The sequence below is a fragment of the Acipenser ruthenus genome, unplaced genomic scaffold, assembly GCF_902713425.1.
Source record: "Acipenser ruthenus unplaced genomic scaffold, fAciRut3.2 maternal haplotype, whole genome shotgun sequence".
NCBI classification, from domain to species: domain Eukaryota; kingdom Metazoa; phylum Chordata; class Actinopteri; order Acipenseriformes; family Acipenseridae; genus Acipenser; species Acipenser ruthenus.
The window spans coordinates 20,001-37,738 of record NW_026708734.1 but is presented as its reverse complement, the minus strand read 5'-3'; the positions used below and the strand labels follow the sequence as shown (position 1 = coordinate 37,738).

Sequence of the window (17,738 nt, the reverse complement as noted above, 5' to 3'; positions counted from 1 at the left end):
GTAAAGGACAATATTGTCTACAAGCATAACACGTCTTTGCAAAGGCACAAAACTGCTCTTTAAAGAAGACAGCAAGCCGGCTCTCCACAGAAATGTCTGCTTCACATTTAACATTCTTACAAAGCCAGACTAAGAACTCATATTCTCCAGAGCAGTGCATGCTGGGTATTGCAGAGTGCCTGTGAACATAAGCAATTGTATCTATTTATTTGACAAAAAGAATATCTTAAATTACAAAAGATACATTTCTTGTATGTTCAGCGTTTGTTCCCCACACGTCCACGAATGTACAATTCTGATTTAATGAAAGAATACACGCTGTGTTTGAATGATAATGAATGCAGGAATGCAGCGTCCGACACGCAGCAGCCCTCGTATCTCACAGACTGCTGAAGAGAAAAGGCTGCAAAGCGTCTGCTGTCCTCCACACCCACACCACTGCAGTCTGGGGGTTTATATTGAGCAAATTCATTGAGCAACATTACACGATTCTGACAATAAGAAACAAACATTTTTCAATAAGGTGTCCAAAAGCTGAATAAAAAAATGACATCGTGCATATAAATGATGTCTGTAAACTGTATTAAAACATTTTGAGAAAAAATATATATTAATGAATTACAGAAAAAAAATGAAGATGCTTTAAAATGTGTTTTATTTATTTATTCATTTATTTATTTGAATTGAAGACATTTCTCTTTTTTTGCAGTGGTGTGAGTTTCCTCACCTCAGTTCTGTTTTCATTTCATTGTATTTTCGCTGGAGTGTCGGTCGGACCGCATCACTTTAAAACACGCTGAACTCGTCTGTTTGTGAACGAAGCGACAAACGGAAGGAGGGGAGGGAGGCGGGAGAGGAGGAGGAGGAGGAGAGGGGGGAGGGAGGTGGGAGAGGAGGAGGAGAGGGGGGAGGGAGGTGGGAGAGGAGAGGGGGGAGGGAGGTGGGAGAGGAGGGGGAGGGAGGTGGGAGAAGAGGAGAGGGGGGAGGGAGGTGGAAGAGGAGGAGGAGAGGGGGGAGGGAGGTGGGAGAGGAGGACGAGGAGAGGGGGAGGGAGGTGGGAGAGGAAGAGGAGGAGAGGGGGGAGGGAGGGGGGAGAGGAGGAGGAGAGGAGGGAGGGAGGTGGGAGAGGAGGAGGAGAGGGGGAGGGAGGTGGGAGAGGAGGAGGAGAGGGGGAGGGAGGTGGGAGAGGAGGAGGAGGAGGAGAGGGGGGAGGGAGGTGGGAGAGGAGGAGGAGGGGGGAGGGAGGTGGGAGAGGAGGAGGAGGAGAGGGGGGAGGGAGGTGGGAGAGGAGGAGAGGGGGGAGGGAGGTAGGAGAGGGGGGAGGGAGGTGGGAGAGGAGGAGGAAGAGGAGGAGGAGGAGAGGGGGAGGGGTGGGAGAGGAGGAGGAGGAGAGGGGGGAGGGGTAGGAGAGGAGGAGGAGGAGGAGGAGGAGAGGGGGGAGGGAGGTGGGAGAGGAGGAGGAGGAGGAGAGGGGGGAGGGGTGGGAGAGGAGGAGGAGGAGAGGGGGGGAGGGGTGGGAGAGGAGGAGGAGGAGAGGGGGGAGGGAGGCGGGGAGAGGAGGAGGAGGAGGAGGAGAGGGGGGAGGGAGGCGGGAGAGGAGGAGGAGAGGGGGGAGGGAGGTGGGAGAGGAGAGGGGGGAGGGAGGTGGGAGAGGAGGGGGAGGGAGGTGGGAGAAGAGGAGAGGGGGGAGGGAGGTGGAAGAGGAGGAGGAGAGGGGGAGGGAGGTGGGAGAGGAGGACGAGGAGAGGGGGAGGGAGGTGGGAGAGGAAGAGGAGGAGAGGGGGGAGGGAGGGGGGAGAGGAGGAGGAGAGGAGGGAGGGAGGTGGGAGAGGAGGAGGAGAGGGGGAGGGAGGTGGGAGAGGAGGAGGAGGAGAGGGGGAGGGAGGTGGGAGAGGAGGAGGAGAGGGGGAGGGAGGTGGGAGAGGAGGAGGAGGAGGAGAGGGGGGAGGGAGGTGGGAGAGGAGGAGGAGGGGGGAGGGAGGTGGGAGAGGAGGAGGAGAGGGGGGAGGGAGGTGGGAGAGGAGGAGAGGGGGGAGGGAGGTAGGAGAGGGGGGAGGGAGGTGGGAGAGGAGGAGGAAGAGGAGGAGGAGGAGAGGGGGAGGGGTGGGAGAGGAGGAGGAGGAGAGGGGGAGGGGTAGGAGAGGAGGAGGAGGAGGAGGAGGAGGAGAGGGGGGAGGGAGGTGGGAGAGGAGGAGGAGGAGGAGAGGGGGGAGGGGTGGGAGAGGAGGAGGAGGAGAGGGGGGGGAGGGGTGGGAGAGGAGGAGGAGGAGGAGGAGGAGAGGGGGGAGGGAGGTGGGAGAGGAGGAGGAGGGGGTGAAGGTGAATCAGACACTACTTCAATGTCCTGCATTATTACCACAGTGTTTGGGGTTAATGTAAACATTCACCAGAAAAAATAAATTCAAACCATTATTTTCCCAGGACACTAATAATAATAATAATATTAACAATAATAACTACTATAACAAGCAGTCACATGACTACTGTCCAAAATGTCCCGCCCCTCCCCCCTTCTCTTATTTCCAGGTTCCTGATTAGTTTCATACTTGTTCGGGGGGGCAGGCTCTTTAAACAGTCTCTGTTTGCTGATTGGTCAATGGGATTTCCTCTTCACGTCGTTTCCTTGGCTTTGGTTTGCGTCTAAATGAAAGGAAACAAAACAAATTGATCAAGAATCTTTCACAAAATAACAAGCATTTAACATGACCCAATAAAACTCTGTATAGAACTACAGCAGATACAACACAGCGCTGTCTATATGAACTACAGCAGATACAACACAGCGCTGTCTATATAAACTACAGATACAACACAGCGCTGTCTATATAAACTACAGCAGATACAACACAGCGCTGTCTATATAAACTACAGCAGATACAACACAGCGCTGTCTATATAAACTACAGCAGATACAACACAGCGCTGTCTATATGAACTACAGCAGATACAACACAGCGCTGTCTATATAAACTACAGCAGATACAACACAGTGCTGTCTATATAAACTACAGCAGATACAACACAGCGCTGTCTATAAAAACTACAGCAGATACAACACAGCGCTGTCTATATAAACTACAGCAGATACAACACAGCGCTGTCTATATAAACTACAGCTACAACACAGCGCTGTCTATATAAACTACAGATACAACACAGCGCTGTCTATATGAACTACAGATACAACACAGCGCTGTCTATATGAACTACAGCAGATACAACACAGCGCTGTCTATATAAACTACAGCAGACACAACACAGCGCTGTCTATATAAACTACAGCAGACACAACACAGCGCTGTCTATATAAACTACAGCAGATACAACACAGCGCTGTCTATATAAACTACAGATACAACACAGCGCTGTCTATATAAACTACAGATACAACACAGCGCTGTCTATATGAACTACAGCAGATACAACACAGCGCTGTCTATATAAACTACAGCAGACACAACACAGCGCTGTCTATATAAACTACAGCAGATACAACACAGCGCTGTCTATATAAACTACAGCAGCTACAACACAGCGCTGTCTATATAAACTACAGCAGATACAACACAGCGCTGTCTATATAAACTACATATACAACACAGCGCTGTCTATATAAACTACAGCAGCTACAACACAGCGCTGTCTATATAAACTACAGCAGATACAACACAGCGCTGTCTATATAAACTACATATACAACACAGCGCTGTCTATATAAACTACAGCAGCTACAACACAGCGCTGTCTATATAAACTACAGCAGATACAACACAGTGCTGTCTATATAAACTACAGCAGATACAACACAGCGCTGTCTATATAAACTACATATACAACACAGCGCTGTCTATATAAACTACAGCAGATACAACACAGCGCTGTCTATATAAACTACAGATACAACACAGCGCTGTCTATATAAACTACAGCAGATACAACACAGCACTGTCTATATAAACTACAGCAGACACAACACAGCGCTGTCTATATAAACTACAGCAGACACAACACAGCGCTGTCTATATAAACTAGATACAACACAGCGCTGTCTATATAAACTACAGCAGATACAACACAGCGCTGTCTATATAAACTACAGCAGACACAACACAGCGCTGTCTATATAAACTACAGCAGACACAACACAGCGCTGTCTATATAAACTACAGCAGATACAACACAGCGCTGTCTATATAAACTACAGATACAACACAGCGCTGTCTATATAAACTACAGCAGATACAACACAGTGCTGTCTATATAAACTACAGCAGATACAACACAGCGCTGTCTATATAAACTACAGATACAACACAGCGCTGTCTATATAAACTACAGCAGCCACAACACAGCGCTGTCTATATAAACTACAGCAGATACAACACAGCGCTGTCTATATAAACTACAGCAGATACAACACAGCGCTGTCTATATAAACTACAGATACAACACAGCGCTGTCTATATAAACTACAGCAGCTACAACACAGCGCTGTCTATATAAACTACAGCAGACACAACACAGCGCTGTCTATATAAACTACAGATACAACACAGCGCTGTCTATATAAACTACAGCAGACACAACACAGCGCTGTCTATATAAACTACAGCAGATACAACACAGTGCTGTCTATATAAACTACAGCAGATACAACACAGCGCTGTCTATATAAACTACAGCAGATACAACACAGCGCTGTCTATATAAACTACAGCAGACACAACACAGCGCTGTCTATATAAACTACAGCAGCTACAACACAGCGCTGTCTATATAAACTACAGATACAACACAGCGCTGTCTATATAAACTACAGCAGATACAACACAGCGCTGTCTATATAAACTACAGCAGACACAACACAGCGCTGTCTATATAAACTACAGCAGCTACAACACAGCGCTGTCTATATAAACTACAGATACAACACAGCGCTGTCTATATAAACTACAGCAGACAACACAGCGCTGTCTATATAAACTACAGCAGATACAACACAGCGCTGTCTATATGAACTACAGCAGACACAACACAGCGCTGTCTATATAAACTACAGCAGAGACAACACAGCGCTGTCTATATAAACTACAGATACAACACAGCGCTGTCTATATAAACTACAGACACAACACAGCGCTGTCTGTATAACCTACAGCAGATACAACACAGCGCTGTCTATATAAACTACAGCAGATACAACACAGCGCTGTCTATATAAACTACAGCAGACACCACACAGCGCTGTCTATATAAACTACAGCAGACACAACACAGCGCTGTCTATATAAACTACAGCAGATACAACACAGCGCTGTCTATATAAACTACAGATACAACACAGCGCTGTCTATATAAACTACAGCAGACACCACACAGCGCTGTCTATATAAACTACAGCAGACACAACACAGCGCTGTCTATATAAACTACAGATACAACACAGCGCTGTCTATATAAACTACAGCAGATACAACACAGCGCTGTCTATATAAACTACAGCAGATACAACACAGCGCTGTCTATATAAACTACAGCAGATACAACACAGCGCTGTCTATATAAACTACAGCAGACACAACACAGCGCTGTCTATATAAACTACAGCAGATACAACACAGCGCTGTCTATATAAACTACAGCAGATACAACACAGCGCTGTCTATATGAACTACAGCAGACACAACACAGCGCTGTCTATATAAACTACAGCAGACACAACACAGCGCTGTCTATATAAACTACAGCAGACACAACACAGCGCTGTCTATATAAACTACAGCAGCTACAACACAGCGCTGTCTATATAAACTACAGATACAACACAGCGCTGTCTATATAAACTACAGATACAACACAGCGCTGTCTATATAAACTACAGCAGATACAACACAGCGCTGTCTATATAAACTACAGCAGATACAACACAGCGCTGTCTATATAAACTACAGATACAACACAGCGCTGTCTATATAAACTACAGCAGACACCATACAGCGCTGTCTATATAAACTACAGCAGATACAACACAGCGCTGTCTATATAAACTACAGCAGATACAACACAGCGCTGTCTATATAAACTACAGCAGATACAACACAGCGCTGTCTATATAAACTACAGATACAACACAGCGCTGTCTATATAAACTACAGCAGACACCATACAGCGCTGTCTATATAAACTACAGCAGACAACACAGCGCTGTCTATATAAACTACAGCAGATACAACACAGCGCTGTCTATATAAACTACAGCAGATACAACACAGCGCTGTCTATATAAACTACAGCAGACACAACACAGCGCTGTCTATATAAACTACAGCAGACACAACACAGCGCTGTCTATATAAACTACAGCAGATACAACACAGCGCTGTCTATATAAACTACAGCAGACACAACACAGCGCTGTCTATATAAACTACAGCAGACAACACAGTGCTGTCTATATAAACTACAGCAGACACAACACAGCGCTGTCTATATAAACTACAGCAGATACAACACAGCGCTGTCTATATAAACTACAGCAGACAACACAGCGCTGTCTATATAAACTACAGCAGACACAACACAGCGCTGTCTATATAAACTACAGCAGCTACAACACAGCGCTGTCTATATAAACTACAGCAGACACAACACAGCGCTGTCTATATAAACTACAGCAGATACAACACAGCGCTGTCTATATAAACTACAGATACAACACAGCGCTGTCTATATAAACTACAGCAGACACAACACAGCGCTGTCTATATAAACTACAGCAGCCACAACACAGCGCTGTCTATATAAACTACAGATACAACACAGCGCTGTCTATATGAACTACAGCAGATACAACACAGCGCTGTCTATATAAACTACAGCAGACACAACACAGCGCTGTCTATATAAACTACAGCAGACACAACACAGCGCTGTCTATATAAACTAGAGCAGACACAACACAGCGCTGTCTATATAAACTACAGCAGACACAACACAGCGCTGTCTATATAAACTACAGCAGATACAACACAGCGCTGTCTATATAAACTACAGCAGACACAACACAGCGCTGTCTATATAAACTACAGCAGATACAACACAGCGCTGTCTATATAAACTACAGCTACAACACAGCACTGTCTATATAAACTACAGCAGACACAACACAGCGCTGTCTATATAAACTACAGCAGACACCACACAGCGCTGTCTATATAAACTACAGCAGACACAACACAGCGCTGTCTATATAAACTACAGCAGACACAACACAGCGCTGTCTATATAAACTACAGCAGACACAACACAGCGCTGTCTATATAAACTACAGCAGACACAACACAGCGCTGTCTATATAAACTACAGATACAACACAGCGCTGTCTATATAAACTACAGCAGATACAACACAGCGCTGTCTATATAAACTACAGCAGACACCTCACAGCGCTGTCTATATAAACTACAGCAGACACAACACAGCGCTGTCTATATAAACTACAGCAGATACAACACAGCGCTGTCTATATAAACTACAGCAGACACAACACAGTGCTGTCTATATAAACTACAGCAGACACAACACAGCGCTGTCTATATAAACTACAGCAGACACAACACAGCGCTGTCTATATAAACTACAGCAGATACAACACAGCGCTGTCTATATAAACTACAGCAGACAACACAGCGCTGTCTATATAAACTACAGCAGCCACAACACAGCGCTGTCTATATAAACTACAGCAGCCACAACACAGCGCTGTCTATATAAACTACAGATACAACACAGCGCTGTCTATATGAACTACAGCAGATACAACACAGCGCTGTCTATATAAACTACAGCAGACACAACACAGCGCTGTCTATATAAACTACAGCAGACACAACACAGCGCTGTCTATATAAACTACAGCAGACACAACACAGCGCTGTCTATATAAACTACAGCAGACACAACACAGCGCTGTCTATATAAACTACAGATACAACACAGCGCTGTCTATATAAACTACAGCAGATACAACACAGCGCTGTCTATATAAACTACAGCAGACACCACACAGCGCTGTCTATATAAACTACAGCAGACACAACACAGCGCTGTCTATATAAACTACAGCAGATACAACACAGCGCTGTCTATATAAACTACAGCAGACACAACACAGTGCTGTCTATATAAACTACAGCAGATACAACACAGCGCTGTCTATATAAACTACAGCAGACACAACACAGCGCTGTCTATATAAACTACAGCAGATACAACACAGCGCTGTCTATATAAACTACAGCAGACAACACAGCGCTGTCTATATAAACTACAGATACAACACAGCGCTGTCTATATAAACTACAGCAGCCACAACACAGCGCTGTCTATATAAACTACAGCAGCCACAACACAGCGCTGTCTATATAAACTACAGATACAACACAGCGCTGTCTATATGAACTACAGCAGATACAACACAGCGCTGTCTATATAAACTACAGCAGACACAACACAGCGCTGTCTATATAAACTACAGCAGACACAACACAGCGCTGTCTATATAAACTACAGCAGATACAACACAGCGCTGTCTATATAAACTACAGCAGATACAACACAGCACTGTCTATATAAACTACAGATACAACACAGCGCTGTCTATATAAACTACAGCAGCTACAACACAGCGCTGTCTATATAAACTACAGCAGATACAACACAGCGCTGTCTATATAAACTACAGATACAACACAGCGCTGTCTATATAAACTACAGCAGATACAACACAGCGCTGTCTATATAAACTACAGATACAACACAGCGCTGTCTATATAAACTACAGCAGATACAACACAGTGCTGTCTATATAAACTACAGCAGACACAACACAGCGCTGTCTATATAAACTACAGCAGACACAACACAGCGCTGTCTATATAAACTACAGATACAACACAGCGCTGTCTATATAAACTACAGCAGATACCACACAGCGCTGTCTATATAAACTACAGATACAACACAGCGCTGTCTATATAAACTGCCTGTAACACTTCACAGAGAATCTCTCTCATACACTACTGTGTAGAGGAGATTTGATTATATAAGCTGGCATTGATGCATGCTGGCAGATCAGAGACTCAGAGACAGACAGACGGACAGACGGACGGACGCTCACACACACACAGGAGGGAACGGGTTTATTACCTGAGAATGCGTGCTGCAAGTGTGCAGGCAGTGCATGCAGGGAGCCCGCCTGCAAGCCTTTTAAGAGCTCTAGAGAGAGATCTAGAGAGAGAGAAGAAAGGGAGGAGAGAGAGAGACAGAGGGGTGAGACACACAGACAGTGTAGAATTCACACGCACACAGCAAGCAGTGATGACAGAGCCAATGAACAAACAGGATCATTGAGGAGTTGAGTTGATTTTTCTGCTATTTGAAATGGTGTGAACTGGCAGTGGGAATGTAACACCACAGCCTGGAGCGAGAGTTCAGCATCACACTGAATCACAGCATTAAAGAAAAAACACGACAAAATGATACTGCAAGAGTCTACCGGAATAACATTATCCAGCAGCTTTCATTGGACTCTATGAAGCTGAGGGAGTTCATTCTATATAGAGGGGGTGGAATTCAATATGTTAACAAGGGAACATTATTCAGCAGCTTTCATTGGACTCTATGAAGCTGAGGGAGTTCATTCTATATAGAGGGGGTGGAATTCAATATGTTAACAAGGGAACATTATTCAGCAGCTCTGACTGGACTCTGAAGCGTGCTGCAGTGCTGTGTGTGGGACGCACACTCACACACACACACTCTGTAGCTGTGCAGTGTGCTGCAGTAATCTGCAGTGCGGTACTCACTGTGTGGGAAAGACGTGCTCCCTGAGCTGTCGGATGGGTTGAAGCTGAGCAGCTCCAGAGGGAACTGGAAGGGCAGCGACACCGGAACCAGACCCCCCAGCATTCCGAACGGGCCGAGCGAGCCCGCCGGATTGGACACGGCCAGCGGTGAGGTCATCAGGGAGAGCGGGGGGGAGCTGCCCAGGACACCCGCCCCTGAGGTGACCTGACCAATGAGAGGAGAGAGTTTAAACGTCATCAGAAACATGCATGTCAGCCTCTGTGTTTATACAGCACAGTGTGAGGCTGCAGCTGTGGTCAAAATTTTTGCATCACCCTCTGTATAGAATGAACTCCCTCAGCTTCATAGAGTCCAATGAAAGCTGCTGAATAATGTTCCCTTGTTAACATATTGAATTACACCCCCTCTATATAGAATGAACTCCCTCAGCTTCATAGAGTCCAATGAAAGCTGCTGAATAATGTTCCCTTGTTAACATATTGAATTCCACCCCCTCTATATAGAATGAACTCCCTCAGCTTCATAGAGTCCAATGAAAGCTGCTGAATAATGTTCCCTTGTTAACATATTGAATTCCACCCCCTCTATATAGAATGAACTCCCTCAGCTTCATAGAGTCCAATGAAAGCTGCTGAATAATGTTCCCTTGTTAACATATTGAATTCCACCCCCTCTATATAGAATGAACTCCCTCAGCTTCATAGAGTCCAATGAAAGCTGCTGAATAATGTTCCCTTGTTAACATATTGAATCTCACACCTCGCGCTTTGGAGTTTTCCAGATACCTATAAAGATCTAAACTGTGTTCATCCTTCTTTTTTTCTTCTAGGTGACGGAAACTTACTTCCGGCGATGACATCATCGCCCCCTCACCTGCGTTACCGCAGCCGGCTGCAGGACTGTCGATGACGTCATCACCGTCGACGCGGCGCGGCTTGTGACTGGCTTAGACCCCGCGAGCCCCGCCCTCTGCGGCGTGGCGGGGGAGGGGCAGGACCTCCTCTGATTGGCTGCTGAAGAGGCCGAGGCAGGGGAGGGGGCGGGGGAGGGGGAGGCACCAGCAGACTGGGAGACTGGAGTCCCGCCCCTGACTGTACTGCTGGGACTGGTCAGACTGGGCCCGGAGTGAGCTCTGATCTGGAGGGAGGGCGAGTAGGCAGAGGAGGGTCCCGAGCTGGTGTACGGGGGTCTAAATGCACCCCCAGGACCCCCTGCTGGGGTCTTGTAGCTCCCGGGGGGGAGGGAGGAGCTGCTGGAGACAGCGCGGGCCTGCACTGGGAGAGAGGGGGAGGGGCTGGGGGAGGAGCGGGGGGGCGTGGCTCTCTCCGGAGCGACATTATTAATATTCACAGCACTGCTGCTGCTGCTGCTGCTGGGGGCCGGGGAGGCCCGGGGGGGCCCGGGGGAGGGCAGGGCGTTGCTCAGCTTCACGATGGGGTTCAGCGGGGACTTGCTGAGCGTCGCCTGCATGGAGCTCACGAAGCTGGGGGTCTGGAGCACCCCTGAGGGGAGCGGCCGGGACGGGACGCTGCTCTTGGGCTGCTGAAGGGAACGGGAGCTCAGCAGTTGCAGTTTGCCGGAGACGGGGGGCGACGGCGAGGCCTGGAGATTGAGGGAGTGCGAGTGGGCTGGGTGCAGTTTCTGTGGCTGGGAGGCAGGGGGCGCCGCCTGCAGCTTGGCGTGGGGGGCGGGGCTGCAGTGAGAGCGCTGCTGCTTCCCTGCCTGGCCCCCGTGCTTGGAGCCGTGCGAAAGCAGACTGGGGCTGCCGGGGCTGGAGTGCAGTTTGACCACCGGGGAGACGGGGGGCGCCGCTGCGGAGAGAGAGTGTTTCAGGGCAGGGCTGTGCGGCTGCTGCTTCCCTGGCTGGCCGCTGGGGGGCGCTAGGCTGGACCTCGGCTTCAGGTTCTGCAGAGGCGCAGACAGGCCTGCTAAAATATTGAGTTTGGGGTTTAGATTGGGGCTGGGGTTGGGATTAAGTTTGGGGCTGGGGTTGGGTTTGGGGCTGGGTCTGGGGGGGAGGGCGGTGGCCGGCTTGCTCGGGGGTCCCATGGCAGACTTGTCTTCCCTGGAGGATGAGGAGGAGGAGGGGGAGGAGGAGGGAGAGGAGGAGGAGAGGGGAGGGGGGCTGGCGTTGGAGACCAGCCCTCGGGCAGCGTTGCTCAGCAGAGCCAGCGCCTCAGAGATGGAGTCCAGAGAAGGGGACAGGTCCTCATCCAGGGAGTCGTCCAGACAGATCGTCTCGTACCGGGGGGGGGGCAGGGGGGTGCTAGTGGAGGGGCCGGGAGGGGCAGGCTGGGGGGCCGGGGTCCCCACTGCGGAGGCAGGAGTGCGCGGAGACACCCCCCCCAAAACAGAGAGGGAGGGGAGAGAGCGGCCATCCTTAGGACTTGAATCCTAGAGAGAGCGAGAGCGAGAGCGAGAGAGAGAGAGAGAGAGAGAGAGAGAGGTTTGCTGGTTAATAAGGTGACTTCAGACACGTTTTACTGTAAATCATAAAGAATTAATAATAATAATAATACTACTGATAACACTAATAATAATAATAATAATAATAATAATGCCTCACCCTGATTTTGGTCTTTGGTGTCGGTACAATTTTCTTCTTAACTCTGGAGAAAAACAAAACAAAACAATCAGGGACAATGAAAGACAGACAGAGACAGACACAGAGACCCTATGAAACACACACAGACAGACACCCACAGACACACACACACACACAGACACCCACACACACAGACACACACAGACAGACACCCACACAGACAGACACCCACACACACAGACACACACACACACACACAGACACACAGACACACACACACACACAGACACACACACACACACAGACAGACACCCACACACACAGACACACACACAGACACACACAGACAGACACACAGACAGACACCCACACACACACAGACAGACACCCACACACACAGACACACACACAGACACACACAGACAGACACACAGACAGACACACACACACAGACAGACACCCACACACACAGACACACACAGACAGACACCCACACAGACAGACACCCACACACACAGACACACACACAGACACACACAGACAGACACAGACAGACACCCACACACACACAGACAGACACCCACACACACAGACACACACACAGACACACACACAGACACACACACAGACAGACAGACACCCACACACACACAGACAGACACCCACACACACACAGACACCCACACACACACAGACAGACACCCACACAGACACACACAGACAGACACACAGACAGACACACACACACACACAGAAACACACACACAGACACACACAGGCAGGACTGAAGGAAGGTCCCGTGTGATCGGCACTCACGAGTTTCCAGTGACGCGGCTGTGCACCGAGCGACTCTCCTTGAACAGCATCCTGGGAACAGGAAACAAACAACCAATGAGAATACAAAGCAATCAACTGCAGCGGGCTGGGGTTAGGGGAGGGGTTAGGGTTGGGTTAGGGGAGGGGAGAGGAGAGGGTTGGGAGAGGGGAGGGTTAGGGGAGAGGAGAGGGTTGGGAGAGGGGAGGGTTAGGGGAGGGGAGGGGAGAGGGGAGGGGTTAGGTGAGAGGGGAGGGGTTAGGGGAGGCTCACCTGGCCTGCATCCAGCCTTTCGGCCACAGCGGCTTCACCTCGCTCTCCAGGAAGCTCTTCAGATAATCCTCGGCAGTCATGGTCTTGTTGGGCTCCAGCTCGTAGCAGCCCAGCTTAATCTGAACCAGATTACACAGCAAAGCCCTGGAGGGAGGTGAGAGAGGAGAGAGGAGAGAGGGGAGAGAGGAGAGAGGAGAGAGAGGAGAGAGAGGAGAGAGAGGAGAGAGGAGAGAGAGGAGAGAGGAGAGAGGAGAGAGGAGAGAGAGGAGAGGAGAGAGGAGAGAGGAGAGAGAGGAGAGAGGAGAGAGAGGAGAGAGGGGAGAGAGGGGAGAGAGGGGAGAGAGGAGAGAGAGGAGAGGAGAGAGGGAAGAGAGGAGAGGAGAGAGCGGAGAGAGAAGTGATAGAGAGGGTGGATATTCAGTGACAGTCTTCATGTCTCCTACAGGACTATGTGGACAGTCTGAGTGTCCTGTGCTGTACCGGATGTTCTCGTCCCAGTGGAATTTCTTGCGCGGTCCCATCACTCTCTTTCCCGGCTTCTCATCGTCTTCGTCCTCCGAGCCGTTCCGCTCGCGATCCTCCTCGGAGTGCAGCCTGCAGACACGCAACAACCCAGTGTGTGACAGTGCCACTGAAACCACAGTGCCACTGAAACCACAGTGCCACTGAAACCACATTGTCACTGAAACAACAGTGCCACTGAAACCACAGTGTGACTGAAACCACAGTGCCACTGAAACCACAGTGCCACTGAAACTAAATGAGGCTGAGCCAAGCAGACCAGAGCTTCAGCTAGTGCCTTCATCAGCGTGATTGAAACTAAACTGAGTCCAGCAGACCAGCTCTAGTTTGGAGCTCTAGTGCTTTCATCAGCGTGATTGAAACTAAACTGAGTCCAGCAGACCAGCTCTAGTTTGGGGCTCTAGTGCCTTCATCAGCGTGACTGAAACTAAACTGAGTCCAGCAGACCAGCTCTAGTTTGGGGCTCTAGTGCCTTCATCAGCGTGACTGAAACTAAACTGAGTCCAGCAGACCAGCTCTGGTTTGGGGTCCAGTGCCTTCATCTTGCGGGTTGAACCCACATCTTGCCGACTCAGTGTCTGTCTCACTCACTTGGCTACTTTGGCCACCTTGGCCTGGTTGTGGGCGAGGCAGTCGTCACGGTAACGGGAGAGCTGCTCGGGCATCACGTTACTGACCGCCAGCTTCAGCTTGAGGAGAGGAGCACGCAAACGGTCATCCTGAAGAGAGAGAGAGAGAGAGAGAGAGAGAGAGAGAGAGAGAGAGAGAGACGACGAGGGGTCAAACACACACACAGTCTGTCTGTCTCTCACACACACACACGCACACACACACACACACACACACACACACACACACACACACACACACACACACACACACACTGACCTGCACGTTCAGGTTCAGTTTCCTCACTCTCTTCAGCAGCATGTCCTTGTTGCACGGGACGAAGGCCTCCAGGTGGCAGTAAACAGCGGCTCGGACGTGGGGCGGCTGCTCCTGCACCTGCAGCTCGATACTGGGAAGAGGAGCCCCAGGGGCACTGGTTAAACTGGGCATACTGGGAACTGTCTCAAAAAACGCTGCAGTCCACTCCGCTGTCCCTGTATCACACTGACACAGACACTGATCCTCACAATGGCTGTATCGCTGTGCCTGTATCACACCGACACAGACACTGATCCTCACAATGGCTGTATCGCTGTGCCTGTATCACACCGACACAGACACTGATCCTCACAATGGCTGTATCGCTGTCCCTGTATCACACTGACACAGACACTGATCCTCACAATGGCTGTATCGCTGTCCCTGTATCACACTGACACAGACACTGATCCTCACAATGGCTGTATCGCTGTCCCTGTATCACACTGACACAGACACTGATCCTCACAATGGCTGTATCGCTGTGCCTGTATCACACCAACACAGACACTGATCCTCACAATGGCTGTATCGCTGTGCCTGTATCACACTGACACAGACACTGATCCTCACAATGGCTGTATCGCTGTGCCTGTATCACACTGACACAGACACTGATCCTCACAATGGCTGTATCGCTGTCCCTGTATCACACTGACACAGACACTGATCCTCACAATGGCTGTATCGCTGTCCCTGTATCACACCAACACAGACACTGATCCTCACAATGGCTGTATCGCTGTCCCTGTATCACACTGACACAGACACTGATCCTCACAATGGCTGTATCGCTGTCCCTGTATCACACCGACACAGACACTGACCCTCCCTGCAGTGCTGGAGGCTGACCGGACCCGGTTCTCTCCTCTCTCTCTCTCTCTCACTCTCACTCACTCCAGAAGGATGTTGTTCATGTCCAGCGTGAAGAACTTCTTCCTTCCCTCCTCGTCAAACTGCCGAGAGGCCTGAGAGAGAGAGGAGAGGAGAGAGAGAGAGGAGAGAGGAGAGAGGAGAGACGGGAGAGAGGAGAGAGAGAGAGAGAGAGAGGAGAGAGAAAGGAGAGGAGAGAGGAGAGGAGAGAGGAAAGAGAGGGGAGAGGAGAGAGAGGGGAGAGAGAGAGACAGGGGAGAGAGAGAGAGGAGAGAGAGGAGAAGAGAGGGGAGGGGAGAGAGAGGGGAGAGAGGAGAGGAGATAGCTTTCAAAACAGCACATCAGAGAACCATTAACTATGCAGCAAATTACATCAGAAACACAAACTATTTGTTTTCAAAACACACTTTCCCTTCAGAAAGGCAGGTTAAACACACTGAAACGCTGGACAGCTGGGTCTTTGCTATCTCTGTATCTACAGAAAATGTGTGAGAGACTGCAGCCCCCAGCAGACCCTCCCTGTCGCTGTCTGTCACTCTGTCTGTCTGTCTCTCTCACCTCTCGCAGGTCTCCAATCCTCCTCCTCAGAGAAGCTGGCAGTCCGTCAGGGAGGGGAGGGGGAGGGGTCAGTCTCATCACCTGCGTCCGCGCTGCCCCCCCGCCGCCCGCAGCGACCACGGCTCCCAGCATGCCGTTCTCCTGGCCGCAGCTGCTGGCCCCTCCCTCTGGGCTGTCCTGGGGGGTGGACTCCAGCAGCCCCTCCAGGTCAATGTCTCCCAGCAGCTCCATGGCACTGGCAGCCTGCTGGAACAGCTCGCTGTCGTTGGCCGAGCCCAGCAGTGACAGGACAGAGGGGTCTGGGAGGTCGTGCAGGGCGGGGCTGTGGGTGGAGACGGAGGGTTTGAGGGGTTTGGGGAGCCCCGCGGGGGTCTGGGTCGGGGGGGCGCTCCTCTTCATGCTCTCCTTCTCTCGTGTGAATTTGCGCAGCATGGCGGCCAGCGACAGAGAGTCTTTCATCAGCTTCTTCCTCTTCTTCTTATCGGGTCTGTGAGCGTTGAGAGCCGAGACCCTGAAAACACACAGAGTATACTGCAGTATTGTACAGTACTATACAGTATTGCGCAGTATTGTACCAGCCTCTCACCCCAGTGTTATAGTGCAGTATTGTACCAGCCTCTCACCCCAGTGTTATAGTGCAGTATTGTGCAGTATTGCGCAGTATTGTACCAGCCTCTCACCCCAGTGTTACAGTGCAGTATTGTGCAGTATTGCGCAGTATTGTAACAGCCTCTCACCCCAGTGTTATAGTGCAGTATTGTACAGTATTGTACCAGCCTCTCACCCCAGTGTTACAGTGCAGTATTGTACCAGCCTCTCACCCCAGTGTCTTGGGCACTCTGTTCTTGCGTGGCTTCTTCTCTTTCTCCATGCTGCTCCCCTCTTCTTTCCTCTTGCGCTTCTTCATCCCTCGCTCCTCTCCCTCCTTCAGCTTCTGCAGTGGGGAGATGGGAGGTTAGGGTTAGAGTCAGGGTCAGTGTAGGAGCTCAGAGCTGCAGTGTTACAGAGCTCAGAGCTGCAGTGTTACAGAGCTCAGAGCTCCAGTGATACAGAGCTCAGAGCTCCAGTGTTACAGAGCTCAGAGCTCCAGTGATACAGAGCTCAGAGCTGCAGTGATAGAGCTCAGAGCTCCAGTGATACAGAGCTCAGAGCTCCAGTGATACAGAGCTCAGAGCTGCAGTGATAGAGCTCAGAGCTCCAGTGATACAGAGCTCAGAGCTCCAGTGATAGAGCTCAGAGCTCCAGTGTTAGAGCTCAGTGCTCCAGTGATACAGAGCTCAGTGTTAGAGCTCAGTGCTCCAGTGATACAGAGCTCAGTGTTAGAGCTCAGTGCTCCAGTGATACAGAGCTCAGTGTTAG

General features: G+C 49.9%; 2 protein-coding genes across 5 annotated transcripts in view; both read right to left on the bottom strand.

Moving 5' to 3' along the window:
• Window positions 1-648: 648 nt before the first annotated feature.
• Window positions 649-2,544, bottom strand: LOC131735604 (uncharacterized). Its single transcript, XM_059021694.1, has 2 exons — window positions 2,485-2,544; window positions 649-2,331 (listed from the first exon to the last, which is right to left on the bottom strand). Exons 1-2 carry the CDS (start codon window positions 2,542-2,544, stop codon window positions 787-789), a joined length of 1,605 nt encoding a protein of 534 aa, XP_058877677.1. The 3' UTR covers window positions 649-786.
• LOC131735603 (ubinuclein-2-like) overlaps window positions 649-17,738 on the bottom strand; it is a 21,471-nt gene continuing 4,381 nt past the window's right edge. Inside the window, exons 5-18 of one of the 4 annotated variants that reach the window (XM_059021690.1) lie at window positions 17,201-17,313; window positions 16,380-16,890; window positions 15,846-15,916; window positions 14,910-15,039; window positions 14,613-14,740; window positions 13,980-14,093; window positions 13,500-13,643; window positions 13,229-13,279; window positions 12,434-12,476; window positions 10,741-12,261; window positions 9,867-10,071; window positions 9,208-9,288; window positions 2,547-2,640; window positions 649-806 (exon numbers count right to left, since the gene is read on the bottom strand). In XM_059021690.1, the coding sequence (XP_058877673.1) occupies window positions 2,594-2,640; window positions 9,208-9,288; window positions 9,867-10,071; window positions 10,741-12,261; window positions 12,434-12,476; window positions 13,229-13,279; window positions 13,500-13,643; window positions 13,980-14,093; window positions 14,613-14,740; window positions 14,910-15,039; window positions 15,846-15,916; window positions 16,380-16,890; window positions 17,201-17,313 (3,159 nt within the window). In that variant the 3' untranslated portion in view covers window positions 649-806; window positions 2,547-2,593. Of the gene's footprint in view, window positions 807-2,264; window positions 2,641-9,207; window positions 9,289-9,866; window positions 10,072-10,740; window positions 12,262-12,433; window positions 12,477-13,228; window positions 13,280-13,499; window positions 13,644-13,979; window positions 14,094-14,612; window positions 14,741-14,909; window positions 15,040-15,845; window positions 15,917-16,379; window positions 16,891-17,200; window positions 17,314-17,738 lie in introns of those variants that run through there. The other 3 variants (XR_009327588.1, XM_059021691.1, XM_059021692.1) reach the window with 3 other exon arrangements.